Source organism: Hylobates moloch, unplaced genomic scaffold, assembly GCF_009828535.3.
Source record: "Hylobates moloch isolate HMO894 unplaced genomic scaffold, HMol_V3 SCAFFOLD_13, whole genome shotgun sequence".
NCBI classification, from domain to species: Eukaryota; Metazoa; Chordata; class Mammalia; order Primates; family Hylobatidae; genus Hylobates; species Hylobates moloch.
Window position 1 is genome coordinate 77,280,491 of NW_026652288.1, and position 25,435 is coordinate 77,305,925.

A 25,435-nucleotide genomic window follows, 5' to 3' on the forward strand; every position below is an offset into this window, starting at 1 on the left:
CCCATTGTCTCAGCCCAAAATCTCCTTAAGCTGATTAGCAACTTCAGCAAAGTCTCAGGATACAAAATCAATGTACAAAAATCACAAGCATTCTTGTACACCAATCACAGACAAACAGAGAGCCAAATCATGAGTGAACTCCCATTCACAATTGCTTCAAAGAGAATAAAATACCTAGGAATCCAACTTACAAGGGATGTGAAGGACCTCTTCAAGGAGAACTACAAACCACTGCTTAGGTAGGGCACTTTTTAAGGCATTCATTTAAAAGATCTTTAAGTGGTTTGAGAAGTGGGGCTTCTGTATGGAAATGTGACAAATTATTATAACAATGAGGGCTTAAGACAACACTAATTTATTATCTTCTAACCCTGGAGGTCAGAATCTAACTTTGATTCTGTATTTAAGGACCCCTGTGATTACATAATCCAGGATAATCTACCTATCTTAAGATCTTTAATCACATTTTTAAAGTCACCTTTGTCTTATAAAGCCGCTATTCACAGGTTCTGGAAATTAAATTATGCACATATTTGGGAGGAGTGAGGGCATTATTCTTCCTATCAAACCAAACCGAATTATGTAATTATTCATTAGACAATGTGGGACCCTGAAAATTACTGCAAAGCAAAGTTATCAGAATGTGGTGTGTGCATTATTTGCTTTAACGAAAAGAAAAAAAAGAAAAAATACAACTTGGCTTCAAATTTAACTTAGAATACTTTATGAATAAATTCTAGGTAACACATTATCCTTGGTGAAAACTAACATAATATATTATTTAGAGATTTCTATCTGTCTATGCTATTTGTATTTCGTGGGTCAGTTATATCAAATAATTGCACCCTTAAATGAAGAGTAAAACTTAGATATGAGCTTGTTGTGAATTTTAGTATGTCATTTAGTGACAAATATGAGAGTTCTTTGATGAAATGGCATTAAAGTGTAAGTAAGGGATTGTATTGCCCATATAAATTATGATTGGGGCCAGTTTAATTTTTTCTGGTGTTACATATGAATGAGAAAATGGGTGATAGCATTTTTATGAGGTCACAAAGTGTCTGTTGTTGAATAATGACTATGAATAAATATTCTATCAACAGAATTTTAATCGTCCTCCTGTTCTACTTTGAAGGAATCACTTTGGTAATGGATAGGTACTTACTACTTATCATTTCCGTGCAGGACTCACTTTAAAACACAGTTGACCATTTAACAGCCAGCTTATATTTTAATTCATTTTATATTAAAAAGTAGATTATCTCCTTGCTACCTTTATGTCATGAATCACTTGGTATGATTGACATAACTGTGTAATGAGTAAAATACAATGTGATGAACACACATCAGACAGAACAATAACTAATAAAGTAGGATTACTATATCATATGTTTTTGTATGTGAAATATTGTATTATATTATAAATATTGTAGTGTATTATGAACTGTAAATCCTACTTTATCTGATGGTGTGCTGGAAGAAAATGTCAAAGGGATCAGGTAAAGAAAAACAGGAAGTGAGTTCTATGGCTGTTAGCACTTAGAGAGGATAGGTTTTTTCTGCAAGAGCTGCCTCAGATGCAGAGTTAGGTACTAAGGAACTTTCTTAGAAAGACCTTCGCTACCTAATACAATTCAGGCTAAACTGGCTGATAATTACATTTAAACTTGCAGAATGAGGATATAGAATATTTGCTAAAGAAGGAGGCTGAAAAAATATGAAATAATTATGGTAAAAAATAGATTTCAACTAGTTACTGAAGGAAAGAACAACATTTCACTTACCTGGGGACCTTGTACCTGTCTTCAAATATTCTTTGCCTATTGCTTTACAGAATCAATCTTGATGAATCAACATGGAGTAATAAAAAGAATATGGGTTCTGGATTCCGATAGCACTGATGTGATTTCTGGTTCTGTTACTCGTACTACGAAACCTTCTTAAACTTTCTAAGACTCTGTTCCCTGTGCTTTACCATAGGAATGATCTTACCCACATTACAGATTATTGTGAGGATTGACTTACATGTGTAAAACATGTAAGATTACCTGGCAAAGAGGGAGTAGAGGGCTGAAACAATTATAACTATTTGAATTATCTTTTCCTCCCAACTAGCTTCTTCAGTTTGATTTTTAAGCATGTTTGTGCTTTTTTTCATTCTGAAGACGTTTTCCCTAGTCTGTGATCTCCCTATGAGTTATCTTATTTCTTTTATAACTTTCATTACTAAGATCCTCATAAGATTAGTCTTCCTCCTTACCATCTTCTCCTTATCCTTTGAAATCTGTAGCTTGCTCTCATCTTGCAAAATCTGCTGGAGGTCTGTTGTCATGCCTATTTATCCACTTTTTGTTCTTACACTACTCCCTTCCTCCTCAAAGTCTCTCTGTCTTTGGCTTCCCTAAGTCTATTTTCTTTTGATTCTCTACAGGTCTAACTGCACATTTTCAGTCCCCATACTAGGCTCACATTCTTCTAACCCTAAGGAACTCATTGCTTAACAATATGCACTAGATCTTTTCCGAGTTTCTCTCTGAGCACTTTTCTTGGATTAATCTTTTCCCACAGTTTTGGACAACGTTAGTATGCGTCAGTTGTAAATGCTACCTCTGACTCAATAGGTTTCAGACCTACATATCAGGTTTGGCTGAACATGAGCCATGGGTCTTTAGACAACTTTATATATACAGTGTATTCAAAATCAAATTTTATTGGCTCTCAAAAATTGATCCTTCCCTTGGGTCCTTCTTTGTATTTAATGGCTTCATCATCCTTTGAATTACTTTAAGTAGAGATCTTCAATAATTTTAATCATTTCTTTTCCTCAATAGAGACTTCATAAGTTTTCCCAAGTAGTTAGGACCACAGGCATGCGCCACCATGACTGGCTAATTTTTGTGTTTTTAGTGGTGATTGGACTTCACTTATTGGCCAGGCTGGTCTCAAACTCCTGGCCTCAAGCGACTCACCCTCCTCGGCCTCCCAAAGTACTGGAATTACAGGCATGAGCCACCATGCCAGGCCAAATTTCATGAATTCTTGAAATTTCTCAGCTTTGAACTGGTCTCTCTGATTCCAGCTACTCTCCTCAAAACCCTTTAGAGTTTTCCAAGTAAAATTCTTCAGTGAAACATCAAGTGGCTTCTATGGTCTGATTTTATTAGTCTCATGTCAAAATTTTACCCAGGCATCCTACGTTTCAGTAACATAGAAATTGTTTCCATTCCTCAACTAATCCATTTACTCTTTTTGTTTTAACTTCCATTACCTTTCTCATATTTTTACCACAACCTGATTGTCCTTCCCTTTCTTTTTCCAGCCATTACAATACAAATTGGCCTTAGAAGTCACCAGGAAATTGTTATGCTTTTATAAAATACTCTGTTAAGATTAGTTGCTATTTTTTAAAATAGTCAACAGGCATATTGTTGCTTTAACTCTTTTTTTGTATATTTTTTCAACTTACATGATAAGTTATTTAATTATTTGTGACTGTCTTCTACCAGACCACAAAATCAGGTAGTTTTATTCCACCCCTTTCATCAATAAACTATGCAATGCTTGAATATAAACATTCAGAAAATGTTTAATGAAGCGATATAAAATTAGAAAAGCCTTAGATCTAATTATATGATTTGGTTAGAGTAAATATAATCTTGGACAATTCAGGAAACAGTCACATGGAGTTGTGAGGGAGGACAAGAACATCTGCCTAGAAAGTCAGACAACTTAAATAATAATCAATGAAGTGACAGATGTTGTAACCTAATTGCTCTCTTATTTTGGAACAAGATATAGTCATAATACTTTTTTAATATTAAAAATGTAAGTTAATGATACCCTCTATTAAGGCTATGTAAATGTTGTTAAAATATAAACACAGAAGCTAATTAATTTCGTATGTTATAATTGCGAAGGAATCCAATAACAGTGTTTAAATATCAATGGTTAATATATGCAAATAGTAGATACTTTTTGAAAGATATGGCTATAGATTCTTAGGATAGCTTAAAATTTTACCTTGATTTAAAACAAGAAAGATCAATGTATTAGACTAAAGTGACTTAGTTTCAAAGTATGCATTTTATGGAACACAAGGTTCACAAAATCCCCTTTAGAATGTTAAGACTTAAAAATCATTCACCTTTATTTTACTACAAATTACTATAGAATATTATTGATAAGATATTCTATTTCATTTTAGCAGACAAGCCTTCAATATATAAACATCTTTTAAGTAAAATGGGTTAAAATGAGTACTTTTTAAAAATTGTATGCCTTTATATTCTCATTAACAATCATATCTTCTTTATTTTTCTTTCATTTTCAAAATAATAGAAAGTTCTGCCTCCATTGTGTTACAAATATCTTATTCTTTATCCTCTTAAGATATAGACCTTCCCTATTTGAGATTGACAAGAATATTGAGACTTAACTAGTCCAGGAAAAAATAATAGTGTGCTAGCCTTTGATCCCTGGGTATTACCATCATTGCTTTTGCTTCTTCTAATGCTCACTGACACTCTGGAGTCTTCCCTAGGTCTTCTGGTCACCTCAAGCTTCTGGCCTATCAAGCTCACAAGTGGGCTCACAGACTGGCATGTGGCTCTTTGCTTATGTTTTCACCTATCAAGGATCTATTTACTTACTTTCTCTGCATCTCTTCAAAGGAATCCATGGTCTTAGAGTTTGGCAATGCTCCCATACTAGGTGGCAGATTATAGTGGTGTTTTATTATGGACCTAAATGTTCCTACTTATTTCTGGTAATCATTATTTTGTTACTTTTTTTAGACTCCTTTTCTCCATCTTCCTCTGTCCCACTTACATATTGCCAGGGCAAGTAGGTATGGGTAAGTATAATCATTCGCAGCATTAGTTTCTCTGATGTATGAACTCTTTCCAAAATTCAATTTGCAAGCCTAAGATTTTGAAAAATACTTTAGGGATTTTTCTTAAAATTATCTGTTAGAAATACTTATTTTAAAAATTATTCCATCTAATGGGAGGGGATGGTAACTTGGTTTTTGTCTCTGTTATGTGTTATGAATTGTTCCATCCTCCCCAGCAGAGCAATTTGCATCCAATTTTTATTATGAGTCTCAACTCCCTCCCCATCTTCACACATTTTCAGTAGATGCCTTATCTTTCCAATGGCAGATTAAGATGGGATATTGGATTACTCTTGCCTCAGCAGTTCCCTTGTAGGTGTCCTGAGGATGAGTATGCTATCAAACATCCTGGAAGTCTGTAAATAGAAAACAGTGAATTAAATACCTTTATATGTCTCCTTTTGCCGTATATTGCAAGGATATTAGCTCTTCAACATTATGTTTTCCTTATTTTTGGAAGTGAGTAACTATTCCATCTTGTTCTATTTTTTCCCAATTTAATAACTGGAAGACTATGGCAATGGGGTAAGGAGAGTATCTAGTTCTTCTAGGGCAAGATTGGAGTCAATATTGCCCTTAAATCAGTCACTGCCCATCTCTAATCTGAATGATACACCAACTGAAATTAGGGATGCCCCTTTTGTATCCTCATAGTCATTCTTTATATCTTAAATATACTTTAATACACTTTCAGTTGTTCTTGGGCGACTGTTCAGAATGCTGATTCTCCTGAGTAGCTGGAATTACAGGCAGGAGCCACCATACCCGGCCAATTTGTGTATTTTTAATGGAGACGGGGTTTAACCATGTTGGCCAGGCTGGTCTCAAACTCCTGATCTCAGGTGGTCTGCCCACCTCGGCTTCCCAAAGTGCTGGGATTACAGTTGTGAGCCACCATGGAGGTGGAGGCAGGAGAATCATTTGAACCCAGGAGGCAGAGGTTGCAGTGAGCTGAGATTGTGCCACTGCACTCCAGCCTGGGCAACAGAGCGAGACTCCATCTCAAAAAAAAAAAAAAATGCTGACTCTCACATCGCTGGTGATCTTCCTTTGCCAAACCCCTAGTCTAACGTGCTTATGTATTCATACAAACCTACTAGTCATCAAATAAATATGGAAAACATCCCACATATAATATCCCTTTTATGGAGTTTTATAACATACATTAGAATCAGAAATCCTCTAAACAAACCTGTGGTAAAGAAATCTGCTTAACTTTGTTTTGCACTCTCTCTCTTTCTCAAAGTTATTTTACCCTAGCATTTTTTTTTTGTTTTCTAAATAATAGCTCATAAAACTATGATTCTGTAGAACAAATTCTAAGAAATACTGCATTCACTAGTAAATTGAGAGGCTTAATTTAGGGGAAAGAAAAATTTGGAACAGACAATGGAATAATGAAGACTATAGAAGAGTAGTGTGATCAGCTAAAAAAAACTCACACATTCAACTCTTCCATCCTTTTGATTTCTTTGCAAGTCTCACCCTGCTGCTGCCCAGCAGATGTCAAAATGAGCAGGAAAACCACATTGGTATACAGAGATTTCTTAATGGCAAGCTCTTGCCTCCCTAAGACTAGATCAGGGACAATATAATCAAAATAGAAGTTTAAAATACTTTTTGTGTTTTTTTGCTTTTCAGTACAAAGCATCAGTTTATTCAAGATTCCTAGCTATTCATATGCCGACCATACACTATAAAAACTCTGAAAACCTCTATTAATTCATGGATTATTTTCATTTTTAACAGCAACTTAAAGCAAGAAAAAATTTACTTGATTGTATCTGTTCATCCCATACTACACTGTCATAGTTGCTCATAAATAAAAGCATGATGTTTTATTAATCAAACTACTTTGGGAAATAAAAAATGCATGAAATAGAAATAAAAATTTCTGAGACAAAAGGACATGTAATTTATTATTTTAATAGAATAATTTAAATGCTTTCTAAACTTTCTTATTTCAAATTGCAAAGTTACTCTTATTGAGCTTCTGAGCAATTGATCTGTGGCCTTCAAATTTTATCCTATTATGTCATCTTAAACATGCACATTACAGGGTCATCCTTTTTGGTGATGCCTATTAGTTCCATCTCTTTGTGGAACAATCCATTATAATGAACTCATGCTATCATTTCACCTTCAACCCCCAAGGACTGTCTGCTTTATGAACTCTGCTTTGAAGCTAATACCTTCATTTCCTTCTGTTTTTTTTTTTCCCCTGGTCAAATTCTAAGCTTAATTTAAAGTAGCAAAGAAAGATTAAGCTATTTGCATTTTAATTTTAATTCTCATTAATATTTTCATTTTTTAAAATAGTTACTTGTTCAAAGTAACTGAAATTTTGGACAATGGCAATCTTTCAGGGGGAGAGTGGAGTGATTCTTTTCCAAGTAATTTTTATTTTTCATTTCTGCCTCTTCAGAATTACGTCACATCTTTTTGTAGTCTAGGGAGCAATGCTGTAGCTAACGTGTGATTTAAGGTGTTTATGCTGACTGCTTAGTGAAAGAGTAACCTTTGAGTTAAGTATTAAAATATGTACTGTTATATAACATTTAAAAGGCTCCTAAAGTATATTTTGCAAGTTATTCCTCAATGCACCACCACGAACTTTGCAATCTGAGATAACGTCCTTTCTTTCCATCCATTTTAATTCAATTTAATGCATCAGACACTAAATGAATTTACCCTGACTACTATCATGTATTTCTTTAGGTGCAGGGATATCAAAAGTACCTAAATATCCTGCGGCCTCTAAGGCTTTCCAGGTTATAAAAAATAGATTGATGTGTAAATAAATAATTGCAATTTTATACAATGGGTTCTAAAACAGATATATAAATTTAATATGGGTTCACAGAATTGGAAAACCCAATACCACTTGCCCTCAGGAATCGTTATGAAGAAGAGGTCACCGTAGACATGAAGAAAATTCCATATTATTTACAATCTTCTGACTCACTTCAAATATTCTTCAGAATTAGACCCAGCATAACATGTGTTAGTGGACATGGATGGCATTCAGTAGAGAGCTTATGTTTCAGAACAGCTACAGATAATGAAGGAGGACTCATGAGGAGTCTAAGAGCAAACAACTTATAAAATTGGTAATGAAAAAATGCTTTTTCCCTATAAATGTCTAAAATAAAATCTGTTTTATATTTCACATTTTAAAATGACAACTGTATATCTTTCCACATGGCTGGGGAGGCCTCAAAATCAGGGCAAAAGATAAAGGAGGAGCAAAGGCAAATCTTACATGGCTGCATGCAAGACAGCATGTGCAGGGAAATTGCTCTTTATAAAACCATCAGATCTTATGAGATTTATTCAGTATCATGAGAACAGCATGGGAAAAATCCATCTTCATGATTCAATTACCTCCCCCTGGGTCCCTCCCATGACACGTGGGTGTTATGGGCAATACAATTCAAGATGAGCTTTGGGTGAGGACACAGCCAAAACATATCATTCCACCCCTGGACCCTCCCAAATCTCATGTTCTCACATTTGAAAACCAATCTTTCCTTCCCAACAGTCCCCCAAAGTCTTAACTCATTTAAGCATTAACCCAAAAGTCCACAGTCCAAAGTCTTATCTGAGACAAGGCAAGTCCCTTCCACCTATGAGCCTGTAAAATCAAAAGCAAGTTAGTTACTTCCTAGAAACAACGAGGGACACAGGCATTGGGGAAATATGCCCATTCCAAATGATAGAAATTGACCAAAATGAAGGGGCTACAGGCTTCATGCAAGTCCAAAATTCAATATCGCAGTCTTTAAACCTTAAAGTTAAAAAATGATCTCCTTTGACTTCATATCTCACATCCAGGTCATGCTGATGCAAGAGGTGGGCTTCCACAGCCTTGGGCAGTTCCACCTCTGTGGCTTTGCAGGGTACAGCCCTCCTACTGACTGCTTTCACAGGCTGACATTGAGGGTCCAGCTTTTCCAGGCACACAATGCAAGCTGTCAGTGAATCTACTATTGTGGGATCTGGAGGATGGTGGCCCTCTTCTTATAGCTCCACTAGGCAATACTCCAGTGGGTACTCTGTGTGGGAGCTTCAACCTCACATTTCCCTGCTGCACTGCCCTAGCAGAGGTTCTCCATGAGGGCTCCACCCCTGCAGCAAATTTCTGCCTGGAATTCCAGGCATTTCCATACATCCTCTGAAATCTAAGTGGAGATTTCCAAACCTCAGTACTTTACTTTTGTGCACCTGTAAGCCTAATACCACAAGTAAGCCACAAAAGCTTGGGGTTTGAACTTTCTGAAGTAAGAGACTGAGGTGTTCATTGACCCCTTTTAGCCACATTGGGGCTGAAGCAGCTGGGGTGCAGGGAACCATGTCCTAAGGCTGCACAGATAGGAGTGCCCTGGGCCCAGCCCAAGAGACCATTTGTCCCTCCTAGGCCTCTGAGCCTGTGATGGGAAGGGCTGCTGTGAAAGTCTGACATGCCCTGGAGACATTTTCCCCTATTGTCTTGTTGATTAACATTCAGCTCCTTATTACTTATGTAAATTTCTGCCACAGGCTTGAATTTCTCCCCAAAAAGTTTTTGTTTTTTTTCTATTGCATTAGCAGGCCACAAATTTTCCAAATTTTATGCCCTGCTTCCTCTTGAACACTTTGTCATTTAGAAAATTTTTCTGCCAGATACCCTAAATCATCTCTCTCAAGTTCAAAGTTCCACAGATCTCTAGGGCAGGGGCAAAATACCAGCAGTCTCTTTGCTAAAACGTAACAAAAGTCACCTTTGCTCCAGTTCCCAACAAGTTCCTCATACCCATCTGAGATCACCTCATCCCAGACTTTATCATCCATATCACTATCAGCATTTTGGTCAAAGCCATTCAACAAATCTCTAAGAAGTTCCAACTTTCCCACATATTCCTCTCTTCTGAGGCTTCCAAGTCTCCAGGAAGTTCCAAACTTTTCCACAGTTTTCTTTTTATGAACCCTCCAGATTGTTCCAACCTCTGCCTGTTACCTAGTTTCAAAGTCACTTCCACATTTCCAGATATCTTTACAGCAGCACTCCACCCTTTCAGAACCAATTTACTGTATTAGTCTGTTCTCACACTGCTAATAAAGACATACCTGAGACTGGGTATTTATAAAGGAAAGGAGGTTGAATGAACTCACAGTTACATATGGCTGGGGAGGCCTCACAATCATGGAGGAAGTGAGGGAAGCACAAAGGCACATCTTACATGGTGGCTGACAAGAGTGTGTGCAGGGGCACTGCCCCTAAAAAAATACCAGATGTCATGAGACTTGCTCACTACCATGAGAACAGCATGGGAAAATCAGCTCCCCCCATAATTACATTATCTCCCACTGGGTCTCTCCCATGACACATGGGGATTATGGGAGCTACAATTCAAGATGAAATTGGGGTGGGAACACAGCCAAACTATCATACAGTGAGGGTACAAGGGAGATTAACTATTTCTATTTGTGGAAAATGGGTAAATGTGAGTAAATATTAATAGCAATGGCAGTTTAATAATGGCTTAGAAAAGAAGTAAATGAGGAAATTCCAGCTCCATAATAAGATACACTCTATAATCATCATGCAAAAACTATATGACTTCAGGGAACTCATTGTAAACGATATCAGGTTTTCACCACCATATTTCAAGATAATGTTGCTTAAATTGTAATTACCGCTCTCCAGAGGTGTTCTAACATTCTTAGCTCTGCAGGTATGGGTGTGTGGAAAAAACAACCTTTCTTTTAATTGTCTTTTTTTCATTCCATTCTGTTAAGAAATGATGAACAATAATTTTCAAAGTAAAATTTACTTAGAAACTAAGGAAGAATAAAACAAAAAAATACACATACACATGTAAGTAAATGACTCCAATGTTGCTTCATATCATATATGTAACTACTTAACAATTCCCCTAGGTTGTCTAATCATAACTTTAAACCAAAAATTTCCAAACCAGAAGTCTTAATTTCCAAAGCCAATCTACCATTTCTTAAGTCACAAATATAGGAATCTATATATTTGATCTTTGATTCTTTGATTCTCCCATTTCTGGAGCCTGTGTATAATTCATTAACAAGTTCACAAGCTCTTTCTCCTAAATCTCAAATTCCTTCCACTTCTCTCTACCTCCATGGCCCTACTCTTAACCAGATATCATCTGGATGACTGTATTATCCTCACAATTGGTTTCAGTGGAATAATCTTCTCATCACCATTCCCTAAAATTCATTCACACAGAAGTTAGAGAACTTATTTTTAAAATATAATATTAGGTGAGTTTCCTTTAAAAAGTATTTAGAGGTTTCTTCATTGCTTGTCAAATTAAATCTAAACTGATTACCAGGACCTATAAGATTCTCTTACATTTGGTTCCTGCTGATGCCTTCAGCTAAAGTTACAGAAGTATCCACTCACTCACTATATTCCAACTACACCGTCCTTCTCCAGAATCCTGCAGTAGCTTTTACATCTTGTGATTTTGCACTAGTTTTCGTCTTCTTTGGATGCTCTTTCTCAGTTTTGCCCTTGGTGGCTTTATTCCCAGGGTCCCTATTAACTCATCCTCTTTACTCTGTTTACAAAACATAGCACATTTTGGAACTATCTTATTTATGCACTTGTTCAATTTCGTCCGTCACTATAATATAAGCTACCCAAGGAAAGGGCAGAATATTTTTGTTTACTGCCAGGTCTTCAGCATTCTTCATGATATCTGATAAGGGTATCAGTAAGGATATCCTTACCTAGTAAAGATAATATAAATATTCTTTTAGTGAAATTATGTATTAATGATGCTAAGATATTTTAATTTGAGCTGTTTACTATTTGCCTTGTTTTACTAAATATAGTTTTATATTTTTTTCCTCTACAAATGCTTCTGTTTTATAAGGGAGATTAACTTACTTATGTAGCTAATATAGGATGGTTTCAGGCTGAAAATGTGGATTCTACTGGTAAGAGTTTCAATTTCTTGGAGACCTTTTTTTCATTTTGTTTCCTAGAAGTAGACACTAGACTGTATCCTATGGTGTCAAACTTTGCTTCACTACTATTCTAACTTGATTTCTGAAGGCCTTGCCACTTCTGGGCCAATTCAGGAGAAGGAGCATCTACCACTTAGAGCCAGGATTCCTCTCTAAGCAGTTCAGCTAAATCCTTGTGCACAGCTTCACCTCTTTCCATTTCAGGCCTCTTACTGAGAATTTCTAGGTATTTATTAGGTCGGTGCAAAAGCAATTGCGGTTTTGCCATTACTTTTAATGCAATTACCGCAGTTACCAACCTAATAACTTTTACCCCCAATTTCTTTAAGGTCAAAAAAGAGTAAAACTTCTTTTTGTGTTCTGCCTTCCAGAACAAAGTCATTTACCTACGTGATGATCGATATCCTTTAACATCTAATTTTCAACCCCACCTAATTCTCACGCATTGTAAATAACTTTTCCTCAAATGAATAATTTGTTGATGTCAAAATAAAATGAGAGTATACATCTCTAAACTTAACATTTTATTCAGGACTTCAAGAATTACAATTCAGGGCACACACACAGACTTGGTGGTCTTTTGTATGTCTGAAGAACAAATAAAAATTTGGAGTCAGAGAAATGTTACGTATTGTTTTAAAACAAAGCTTATTGTCACTAGAGAAGCATTTGGGTGCTGGCAAGCTCTGATTGTCTAGTGACAGTGGTAGGTAAAACTAATCTTAGAGTCATGGCAGGTCATGTTAGCAGTCACTAGGTCAAACTGGCCTTAGGGTTACAGCAGGTAGTTTCAGATGCTGGGCTTGCACAGGATTCAATTCCTGAAGCTGTGCTTTATGTCCTGAGTGCTTTTTCCCTGGCCTCTCAACTCTGATTTAATTGAGTATGGCAAGAATGACCCAATTCGCATACTCAACTTTCACAAATTTAAAACTGAATTAAAAATAAAACAAACTAATTCTCATTGTAGGTAAAGACATGCTAAAAAGTCATCTTTCATAATATCCTGGCTGCAGAGTATGACTAACATTTAAGCAGAAAACACATTTGGAAAGAATTGGCTTGTTAGAAATGCTGTCAAGTAAAAGATTGTCAGTAGAGGCTGGCTGCAGTAGAAACAAATTCTCAGACATGCTGACTCTTTTAAGAGTTGCCGAATCACCTGGAATGAAAATTATTTTTCCTTCTCTACCCCTCATAGGCTGCATTTGAAATGCACAGCAAAAATATTTTCTACAAAAAGAAATGATTTACTAATTAGAAATTTCTGTATTAATGTGTATTTTAGGAATCTGATTACTAACATTCATAATATTTTTCAGCTTGTATGTGCCTTAATAATGTAATAAGAAATCTTAAATGACCTACACATTATTCTAAAATGTAGGAATGATTTGAAATCAGGAAATTCAAGTGTACACAATCAGAGTCCTTTTAAAAATAATAATGGTTGTAACATCTTCACACACTGGCTTAAGACAACTCATCATAAAATGGACATATAGACATTCCTTTTTTTTTAATTTTTTGAAACTTTTTAATGAAGAAAAGGTTGGAGAACCGAATGAAGAGAATAAATATTTGTCTTAGTCAATGAAAGAAGTAGATAAATTATTCTTCAAAAACTTGAAATTACTCAGATTGATATGAATTGATTCTTTTATATTTTAAACAAATCTTCACTGTTTTCTTTCTTATATTAACTGTTGAAATGCTTTTAAAAACTGTGGCATATAGTAACCTGTATATTTAAATATGTATATATTTAACAGTGAATATAAAAATGTAGAGAAATGCAGAAAAGTATTTCAAAGTGAAGATTTTTTTAAGTACATCATTTACCAGTCTTTTTCTAAAATTAAAAAAAGAAAGGCATTTTATCTACATCTGCAACAACAGATGTAAGTATTAATAAAGATCCTCCCAGCCTCACTTCAGCTAATGCATTTAGGCATTTCTGTGAGAAAAAGCATACATCAGCACAAGGAGAATTTGGTTTTTCACTCACTTTGTTTAAATCTCTGTCATCTGTCTTTTAGCTCTTGAATCAGTGTGTAAATATAATGAACAGATTTACATGCTCAAGTGTACTAGAGGCAATAAGCAATAAGCATATTTTAAAGTGAAAAAATACAATCAACTGACTATGAAATTAGCTCTTCACCCTCCCAGTTTTCACTTAATCTTTAAATAGAGACAGTCATTTGATGTATCTTTTTCCTGCTGAGTGAAAGCATACTGTTATGTACTGGCAAATACAGAGAATAAACACTGAGACACTGATATTTTTCTTATGTATAAATTACAATTTATTTGCAACAATTTCATGAATAACTTTATTAAATGGTTAAATTTTCTTAAACATTTACTAAATCAACACTAGTAGGCTTAGATGCATTTAGATGCAATCGCACATTTATATCAAAAAATATATGAGGTGAATATAATCAATAATTACATTTTATAAAATAAACTGAAGAAATAGAATCTTGGTGACATTAAGTAACTTAACTTCTTTAAGTTGACTCAACTACAAACTGCCAGTAACCCATCATTTTAATCATCAATTGAACATTGTTACCTATTTTTTTGAAATTGTACATAATTTTATTCCATATACTTTCCTCTTGGTGATATATTTTGTATGTTTATATTATTCAACAAGTATTTTAACAAGTATTTACTAAGTACCTGTTGTATGCCAGGCATATTCTAGATGCAGCTGATACAGCTACAAAAAAGGATGCTGATTTCACCACCTTCAGTTTTTTCCTCCAAAAAACTATTCTTCTTCTAAATACTCTATCCTGTTGATAAATTACCTCCATTAAACCGTACATATTTTTCCCATTATGGTATTATCTTCTACTACACATCCCTCTTAAATTCTGAGTTATTGTAAACAAGAAATACAAGTCCATCCATGTGTCTCTACTAGAGATCACCTTCCTTCAGTCTTACGAGCTCTCCTTCTAGGCCTTGACCAACCAGATGAAACATTCGCCACTGCTCATGATTCAATGCATATTCTTTTTTTTTTTTTTTTTTTTTACTTTTATTTTAAGTTCAGGGATACAAGTGCAGATTTGTTACACAGGTAAATTTGCATCATGGGTGTTTGCTGTATTGATTATTTCATCACTCAGGTATTAAGACTAGTACCCTGTAGTTATTTTTCCTTATCCTCTCCCTGACCCTCCATCTTCTTCTTTTTTTTTTTTTTTTTTTGAGACAGATTCTCGCTCTGTCGCCCAGGCTGGAGTGCAGTGGCGCAATCTCGGCTCACTGCAAGCTCCGCCTCCCGGGTTCACACCATTCTCCTGCCTCAGCCTCTCCAAGTAGCTGGGACTACAGGCGCCCGCCACCACACCTGGCTAATTTTTTGTATTTTTAGTAGAGACGGGGTTTCACCGTGGTCTCGATCTCCTGACCTCGTGATCCGCCTGCCTCGGCCTCCCAAAGTGCTGGGATTACAAGCGTGAGCCACCGCACCCGGCCCCTCCATCTTCTTAAAAGCTCCAGTGTGTGTTATTCCCCTCCATGTGTCCAGGTGTTCTCATCATTTAGCTCCCACTTATAAGTGATGACATATGGTATTTGGTTTTTATTTCTACATTAGTTTGCTATGGATAATGGCTTCCAGGTCCATCCATGTCTCTGCAAAGGACATGATCTCATCCTTTTTTATGGCTGCATAGTATTTCATGGTGTATATGTACCACATTATTTTTTATCCAGCCTATCATTGATGGGCATTCAGGTTGATTCCTTGTCTTTGTTATTGTGAATAGTTCAGCAATGAACATATATGTGCATGTGTCTTTATAATAGAATGAGTTATACTCCTTTGGTTGTATACCCAGTAATGGGATTGCTGAGTCAAATGGTATTTCTGTTTTTAGGTCTTTGAGAAATTGACACACTGTCTTCCACAATGGCTAAACTGGTTTACAGTGCAACCAACAGTGTAAAATGGTTCCTTTTTCTCCAAAACCTCACCAGCATCTGATCTGTTGTCTTTTGACTTTTCAATAATAGCCATTCTGACTGGTGTGAGATGATTTTTTTTTTTTTTGAGACAGAGTCTTGCTCTGTTGCCCAGGTTGGAGTGCAGTGGCATGATCTTGGCTCACGGCAACCTCTGCCTCCTGGGTTCAAGTGATTCTCCTGTCTCAGCCTCCTGAGTAGCTGGAACTACAGGCATGCACCACCATGCCCAGATAATTTTTGTATTTTTAGTGGAGATGGGCTTTCACTACATTGGCCAGGCTGGTCTCAAACTCCTGACCTCAGGTAATCCGCCCACCTCGGCCTCTCAGATTGCTGGGATTATAGCATGAGCCACAGCACCCAGCTTCATTGTGGTTTTGATGTGCATTTCTCTAATAATCAGTGATGTTGAGCTTTTTCATATGTTTATTGGCCGCATATATATCTTCTTTTGAAAAGTGTCTTTTCATGTCCCTTGCCCACTTTTTAATTGGGCTATTTGTTTATTCTTTAAATTTTTTTTTTTTTTTTTTTTTTTTTGGAGAGTTTGTCTATCACCAGGTGGTGGGTGAGCAATTTGTCCATGCAAGTCCGCCTCCCTCAGCCTCTCCGAGTAGCTGGGACTACAGGCGCCCGCCACCACGCCCGGCTAATTTTTTGTATTTTTAGTAGAGACGGGGTTTCACCGTGGTCTCGATCTCCTGACCTCGTGATCCGCCCGCCTCGGCCTCCCAAAGTGCTGGGATTACAAGCGTGAGCCACCGCGCCCGGCCTAAATTTGTTTAAGTTCCTTACAGATGCTGGATATTAGACCTTTGCCAGAGGAATAGATTGCAATAAAGATTTATCTCATTCTGTAGCTTGTCTCTTTACTTTGTTGATTCTTTTGCTGTGTAGAAGCTCTTTAGTTTAATTGGATCCCATTTGTCAACTTTTGCTTTTGTTGCAATTGCTTTTGGCATCTTTTTCATGATATCTTGGCCCATGCCTATACCCTGAATGATATTGCCCAGATTGCCTACCAGAGTTTTTATAGTTTTTGGTTTTACATTTAACTCTTCAATTCATCTTAAGTTAATTTTTGCATATACTAAAAATAAGGGGTTCAGTTTTAATCTTATACATATGGCGAGCCAGTTATTCCAGCACCATTTATTGAATAGGAAATCCTTTCCCCACTGCTTGTTTTCATCAAGTTTGTCAAAGATCAGATAGTTGTAGGTGTGTGGTCTTATTTCTGGGTTCTCTATTCTGTTCCGTTGGTCCATGTGTCTGTTTTTGTACCAGTTCCATTCTGTTTTGGTTACTATAACCCTGTAGTATAGTTTGAAGTCAGGTAGCATGATGCCTCCAGCTTTGTACTTTTTGCTTAGGATTGCCTTAGGTATTTGGGCTCTCTTTTGGCCTGTAATACCAGCTACTCGGGAGGCTGAGACAGGAGAATCGCTTGAACCTGGGGGTTGGAGGTTGCAGTGAACCGAGATTTGCACCACTGCACTCCAGTCTGGGTGACAGAGTGAGACCCCATCTCAAAAAAAGTAAATAAACAAATTTCAAAACAGAGTTTTTTCTAGTTATGTGAAGAATGTCTATGGTCGTTTAATAGGAATAGCATTGTGATTCAATGACTATTCTAAATTCAAGTTTTCTTTCTATTCAAAGTGAATGACTAGTTAATATGTAAGGTTTTCCCCTTTGGGAAAATTTCTTCTTGCCATAGTATTTCAAAGCCACCCCATGCACTAAACCAACACATTTATGAACCAAGCAGTGAAGTCTTCCTCTTCTATTAGCTGGTCATAGGGAGCCTCCCTGTGGCATAAATGTGAGCACCCTCAGAGATTAACTACAGAGGTGATTGATGTGATTGTCCTGCACCACCTGCACATAGAGCTTTCTTATGCCCTCTGGTACTGCTCAGGTGATATCCAGGGTATACTACTGCTATCTTACAATGGATTGTTCAACTGTTGCTGGTCTGCATGACCTGTGACTTGGTGGATCTGACATTAACCAGCTCATTATGGGCAGCTCTGGCCACATGGTCATTTATTATACCATGGTTAGACTCTCTGTATTTACCAAGGTCCAGGAGAATGCCAGTAGTTTTCTGAAAGTTTAGTAATTCTCTGATACACATAACACAGTTCCATTCCAGAACTCTAGTGGGATTCATTGGAATTCCTTTATTGATGCTCTAATACCATAGGGTCATATTGCATCATATTGCTCAAAGTAGCTGGGTATTTTGTACCATAACCTGCTCATGCTATACAACCTCTAGACTCCATTTAAAGCTGGTATTCATCCTGTCTATTGATCCGAACACTATTCCTAGTGTGGAGTATGCTGCCTTCAGAACCCAGATAGGCCTACTAGGCATTGTGCAGCTTTCTTATGCTCTCTGGTATAAGGCATGCACATGCCTTGAAGGGCATGTTTCCACAAAGGCCACTAATGTACTAGCATTTCTTTCTCATCTGGGATTATTAGCTTAATGCAATTGATATAGTGACACAGGACAATATTCTGCAAAACATCCAGTAGTTCTAGGTCTCTTTAGATTATAACAAAGGAAAGACGAGTTATCATGGCCCTGAGTGAAGGCTATAAATGTATACCATTGACCTTTTCACGTGAATGCAAACTGCTTTTAATCTAAGTCAAAGCAAACTGTTTTTGGACAAAGGTGATACAAACATATTTACCAGGTCAATGGCTCATATCCTGTATATTAGCCTATGTTAATCTGTTCTACAGATTATCTATCATCTGGCAGAACAGCTACAGCTGAGTTGAGTTTATTTCTTGCTTGAGATTAAAGGAGTCTGCTGTCATCCTTGAATTTAGCTGGTCTTTGCACAGGCCAGGCTGGTGAATTAACAGGTGATAAAATGAGGACACTTCACTTGTATTCTTTAGTTTAGACTCTTTAGAAACAGCACTTATTTCTGCCACCCATTTTAGGATGAGATATTTTTATATTTACCATCTTATATAATAGAAGAACAGTTTAAAAACTTTCAGTTGTCCTTTCACGCTAAGACAGCTCTCACCCCACATAGGCCAAATAGCAAATGTAGGAATTGTGGAAGTATCAAGTATGTTAGTTCCAATTATACATCTAGCAACCAGGGAAATGACCATTGGATTGTGGCCTTAGAAGCTCTGGAGCCACTGTGAGGACCTAGGCCAGACTCTACTCATCACCTCACTCACATTTGTCTCCACTCTGACCGAGAAGTCACAATGACAGATTGAATGCTGGCTATCAATATTAACTCAAGCCCTTGTCTAATGGTTTTGAAAAGATTTTATGTTGTCCGTTTTCTCAGTGGATAACCAGGCAAGTAAAATGACCATTGGTCTCTTCCAGGAAGGACTGAGGAACCATCACTGTGCACAATGGCTGTGGTATTGTCAGTCTTTCCTCCTGGGGTTCTGACTGACCCTTCAGTTAATGTGTTTTGGATCCCAAAACTGTCCGAGTTCTGGAGTCTGTATGATGAAATTGTGGCTATCTTTTGAAATGTCTGCCTTTTTCATTCATAAGTTCTTCTTTCTTTCTTGATTGTAGTGTGAATAGTCATAATCTCACTGGCTGCTCATCTATCTTGCCATTAGGAAAATTGTCTTTTATTAAAAAAATTATAACTCTATGCAACTTAGGCTCCTATGGCTGCCACTATGATGTTGCTTCCAATAACAATAATTGAGTCAGCCTGACTTCTGATGTTTGAATGCCACCAGATATCTTATTTATTTATTTATTTTTGTGGTCAAGTGATGGCACTTAATCTTTGCTCTCAGAGAGTCAAGTTATTTCCTGAAGTTAAAAAAAAATCAACATTTTTTTTAACATCAGGAAAATCCTAAAAAAAGCAATCAGTGAACTTGTTAGTAAGGATGCTACTTTCTCATTAACATATAGGTAGACCTTGTCTGTGCTTCACAAACACTGCATTTTTTATAAATTGAAGGTGTATGGCAATCTTGCATCAAGCACATCTATCAGCACCGTTTTTTTCAACAGCCTAGGCTCACTTGTGTCTCTGTGTCACATTTTTGCAATTTTGCAATATATCAAAGTTTGTATTATTATTACCTGTTAAGATGATCTGTGGTCAGTGATATTTGATGCTATTATTGTAATTGTTTTGGTATGTCATGAACTGCACCTATGTAAGATAGAAAACTTAATCAATAAATATTGAATATGTTCTGACTGCTCCATAGATGAGCCATAGCCCAGTCTCTTTCCTTTCCTTGGGCCTCCCTACTCCCTAAGACACAATAATATTGAAATTAGGCCAATTAGTGATTCCACAATAACCTCTAAGTGTTCAAGTGAAAGGAAGAGTTGCGTTTCTCTCCCAATAAATCAAAGGCTACAAATGATTAAGCTTAGTGAGGAAGGTATGTTGAAAACTGAGATAGGCCGTAGGCCTCTTTTGCCAGCTAGCTAAGCTGTGAATACAAGGGAAACATTCTTGAAGGAAATTAAATATGCTACTCCAGTGAACACATTAATGATAAGAAAGAAAAACAACCTTATTACTGATATGGAAAAAAAGTGTAGTGGTATGAATGGAAGACCAAATCAGCTACAACATTCACTTAAGCCAAAACTTAATCCAGAGCAAGGCTTTAACTCTTTTAAATTCTGTGAAGGCAGAGAAATGTAAGGAAGCTGCCAAAAGAAACCTTTGAAGCAAATAGAGTTTGGCTCATAAGGTAGAAAGGAAGAAGCAATCTCCATCACATAAAATTCAAGGTTAAGCAGCAAGTCCTGATGTGGAAGCTGCAGCAAGTTATCCAGAAGATCTAGCTAAGATAATTAATAAAGGTGGCTACAAAAGGCAACAGGTTTTTAATGTAAATGTATTAGTCTTTTATTGGAAGAAGATGACATCTTGGGCCTTCATAGCAAAGAAGTCAATACCTATCTTCAAAGCATCAAAGAGTGGGGCTAACTCTTGCTTCAGGGTAATGCAGCTGGTGACCTGAAGTTAAAACCAATGTTCCTTTACCTTTCTGAAAAGTCTAGGGCGCTTGAGAATTCTGATAAATCTACTCTGCCTCTGCTCTATAAATGGAACAACAAAGCCTGGATGATGTATAATTTATTTACAGCTTAGTTTACTGAATATTTTAAGCCTACTGTTGAGTCCTATTGCTCCTTTAGATTAGATTCTTTTTGAAAGTGTACTTATTTATTGACAATGTGACTCGTCACCCAAGAGCTGTAATGGAGATGCACAAGGAGATTAATGTTGTTTCATGCCTGCCAACACAATGTCCATTGTGCAGCACTTGAATTGAGGAGTAATTTCAACTTTTAAATCTTATTATTTAAGAAATGATCCCTTCAATGAATATGGACTAAGGAAACTGAAAACCTTCTGGAAGGATTCACTTTTGTAGGTGCCATTAATCACTTTGGTGATTCATTCATAGAAGGAGATCAAAATATCCACATTAACATGAGTTTGGAAGAAGCCAATTCCAATCCTCATGGATCACTTTGAGCAGTTCAAGTGGAGGAAATATCTGCAGATGTGGTGAAAATATCAAGAGAATTAGGACTAAAAGCAGAGCCTGAATATATGACTAAGTTTTTTTCTATTTCATGAGAAAAGTTGAACCCATGAGAATTTACTTCTCACAGATGAGCAAAGAATGTGGTTTATTGAGACGGAATATACTCCTGGTAAAAATGCTGTGAACGTTATTGAAACAACAACAAAGAATTAAAAATATTATTACATCAAATTAGTTGATAAAGCAGATTTGAGAGGATTGACTTTACTTTTGAAAAATTCTACTATGGATAAAATGCTGTCAAATAGTATTATATGTTACAGAGAAAACTTTCAAGAACGGAAGAGTAAATCAATTTTGCAAACATCATTATTTTATTTTAAGAAATTGCCACAACCACTTCAACTTTCAGCACCATCACCCTGATCAGTCAGCATCAAAAATATTGTTGTTAGCATCTTTTAGGAATGAAATTTACTTAAGATACGTACATAATTTACACATAATGTCATTGCACACTTAGACTACAGTGTAGTGTAAACCTAACCTTTTTTTCTTTTTTTTTTAATTTTAGGGTCAGAGAATACATGTGCAAGTTTGTTACATGAATATACTGGTATAGCGGTGAAGTTCATGCTTCCAGTATACCCATCACCCAGATAGTTATCATTGTACCCAAAAGTTAGTCTTTCAACACTCTCTTTCCCCTAACCTCCCAACTATAGGAGTCCAAGTATCAGCTGTTTCTATCTTTGTGTCCATGTGTATCTACTCAACGTAACTTTCATATGCACTTAAAAATCAAAATGCTCTTTGTGACTGGCCTTATTTTGATATTCACTTTATTGCAATAGTCTCAAACCAAACTCCTGATATCTTACACAGAATATCATTGCAAGCAAATTGTTGCCTTTTAATTCCTTCTGCCACATCTGCCGCAGCAACCTTGGCATCTCAGTAAGTGTATTAGTTTCCTACTGCTACTTTAACAAGTTACCCATATTTTGGGGTCTTAAAACAACGCAAATTTATCTTACAGTTCTAGAGGTCAGAAGTCTGAAAAGGGTCTCACTGGGCTACAATCAGGGTGTTGGCAGGATTGCGTTCTTCTGCAAGCTCTAGTAAAATACGTTTTCTTGCATTTTCCAACTTCAAGAGCAAGCTTGCATTTCTTGGCTCATAACTCAGAAGCATCATTGCCCAAATTCCCATGTTGCCCTCTGTCTGGTTCTTTCTTCTTTCACTTTTTTTTTTTTTTAGATGTTTTAGGACTTTAACATTCTTTACATATTCAACATAAAATACTGACAATAGATAATAGGGGAACGACTTTTCAGCAAAGTTTCACTCTCGTCGTCAAACGTTACAAAGAAAACAGTCAAGAGAACAAAGGATAAGGTAATTTAACAGAAATGTTTAATTTAATGTCATAATTGAAAAACAACCAACCAATCAACTTTCTCTTCTACCTATGGAAAGAATGGTAAAAATGAATCAAGAACTTCTAGATCTTTTTCATAAAACAGCTTAAAAAGAGGAAGGGGAAGACTGGGGAGGGGGTGCAACTGTTGCTAATGGAATAACGCACAAGGTCAAGGATTTAATAAATTCTAAAAGTGTCTACATGTATCAGTGTTGACCGTATTATTAGAAATATAAATGTATAGAAATATAAAGTATACGGTATTAAAAACCGACCTTGCTAATATAAACATACATAAAGTATGTCACTTCTCTTGTAATAACAGTATAAAGATCGATCTACAGTTTGCCCTTTGCCTGGTACTCTTAAACCACTCCTCCAATGGGCAATGTTGACCTTGAATCAACAGCCACTGAACCCAGGAGACCCCACAGATGTCTAGATTCAGCACCTAGAGGGCCCCCGTACCATCTATGCTGTGTGTTCCCATGACTCCAGAAACAATTAATTGCAACTTACATTATTAAGTCCACAGGGAAGTTTGAAATCTAACTAGAAAAAGTAGCAGCAAACGCATTTTGCTGGTGCCCAGAAGAATGTTGGCTCTGCTGGGGTCACCGTGGAGATTGTCCATGATGACCTGCTGGGATTTGCTCTCCTAGAGTGCCCCTCGGTCCTGGAATACAAGGTGCAGGCTGGAAACAGCTCCTTGTACAACATGCCTCCGTGTTTCAGCATCTACGTCATGGGCTTGGTCCTGGAGTGGATTAAAAACAATGGAGGTGTTGCGGCCATGGAGAAGCTTAGCTCCATCAAATCTCAAATGATTTATGAGATTATTGATAATTCTCAAGGATTCCACGTATGTCCAGTGGAGCCCCAAAATAGAAGCAAGATGAATATTCCATTCCACACTGGCAAAGCCAAAGGAGATGATGCTTTAGAAAAAAGATTGCTTGATAAAGCTCTTGAATTCAATATGTTGTCCTTGAAAGGGCATAGGTCTGTGGGAGGCATCTGGGCCTCTCTGTATAACGCTGTCATGATTGAAGATGTTCAGAAGCTAGTCGCCTTCATGAAAAATTTTTTGGAGATGCATCAGCTATGAACACATCCTAACCAGGATATACTCTGTTCTTGAACAACATACAAAGTTTAAAGTAACTTGGGGATGGCTAGAAAAAGTTAACAAACACAGTATTTTTCTCAAATGAACATGTTTATTGTAGATTCTTCTTTTTTGAAGGAACAACAGCAAAACATCTACAGCTCTGTAAAGCTGGTGGGACCTAATATTCACCTTAATTCTGACTTGAACTGGAAGCATTTTAAGAAATCTTCCTGTTGCTTTTCTTCTTTCACTTTTAAGGTCTCTTGTGATTACATTATGCCTACCAAGGCAATTTAGGATAACTTCTCATTTAGAGGTCAACTTATTAACAGTCTTAATCTTGTCTGAAACATTAATTCCCCTTTTCTATATAGACAAACATACTAAAGGTTTAGGAGCTTAGAATATCTTTAGTGGACATTATTCTGCTTACTGCAGTCTGTATATGTTTTTACATTTTCATATTTCTAGAAGCCATTCTACCAGTGTTTCTGCCCCATCTCCCAGAGTTTCTGTGTGAATATTTAACCATGGGACTCTCTTTAGAGGTCAAGTATTCTCACAATTAAGCATGGGCCTGGTCCTCAGCTTTCTCTTCCTACCCAATGTAGAAGATGAGATCTACGTTGCACAATAATGAGACTTGGTTTTACCTTTACAGTTAGCATTAGTTGCCAATTAATTGCTCTGTTTTTTGTTATTTTTCCCAAAGTAATTAAACTGATCAACTCTACTGTACTCAATGTTATTATTTCCCCTATAGTTCTCCAAGGACTGATGGAATACCTAGCTTGCATATCCCCACCAATTATATCCTCCCAGTTTATCACAGGTGAGCACTGCCACCTTGGGTCAGGAGCTCTCTCTGCTCCACACCATGGTTGTGGAATCCTCATTTCCAGATGGGAGGTATTTAATCCAGTTCAAAATCTCAACTAAGTGTTTTCTTTCTGACAAAAATGCTGCATTAACATTTCCAAGTTGGTTTCCCCTGCAAGCAGAGTGTAAAACGAAGTTTTGCATACAGTAGTTATATTTTGGAGTGTGCTTGAATTAATTCCTCTAGAATGGAGAGGAAGAAAAAATGAATGGGCAAAGAGACAAATCAAATGATCTTAAAGGAAACCTCATAAAACCATGTGAAGAGTTCCACAAATAGTATGGAGAGGCTATGGCCCTGGGCCAGATGACTCTCTTCAACTGAAACAATTCCTAAAGTGTGCTGAGAGTAGAGGACTGAACAATAAATCTTATTTCTGAAGAGTATCTGTGAGTATCGCAGCATCCATGAATTTATAGTAGATCTTTCTCTTGTTAACTCTGTCTTTCTCTTAAAAACTACTCTTCCCCACCCCAATTGCATTTTGCATTTAGAAATAAAAATACTAAAAACACAAATCACCTCAAAGTAAGAAAATAGAGGCATGACAAAATGCCTGAACAAGAAAAACGAATGAAAACAATAACCTGGCTTGAACATGAGAAGAAAATA

At 36.6% G+C, this 25,435-nt stretch overlaps 1 protein-coding gene across 1 annotated transcript in view; it reads left to right on the forward strand.

The window, feature by feature from the left end:
- LOC116480096 (phosphoserine aminotransferase-like) overlaps positions 1-23,940 on the forward strand; it is a 70,933-nt gene extending 46,993 nt beyond the window's left edge. The window contains exon 2 of the mRNA XM_058426195.1: positions 23,398-23,940. Within this exon, the coding sequence (XP_058282178.1) occupies positions 23,398-23,940 (543 nt within the window). The remainder of the gene's footprint in view (positions 1-23,397) is intronic.
- The last annotated feature ends 1,495 nt before the right edge of the window (positions 23,941-25,435 follow it).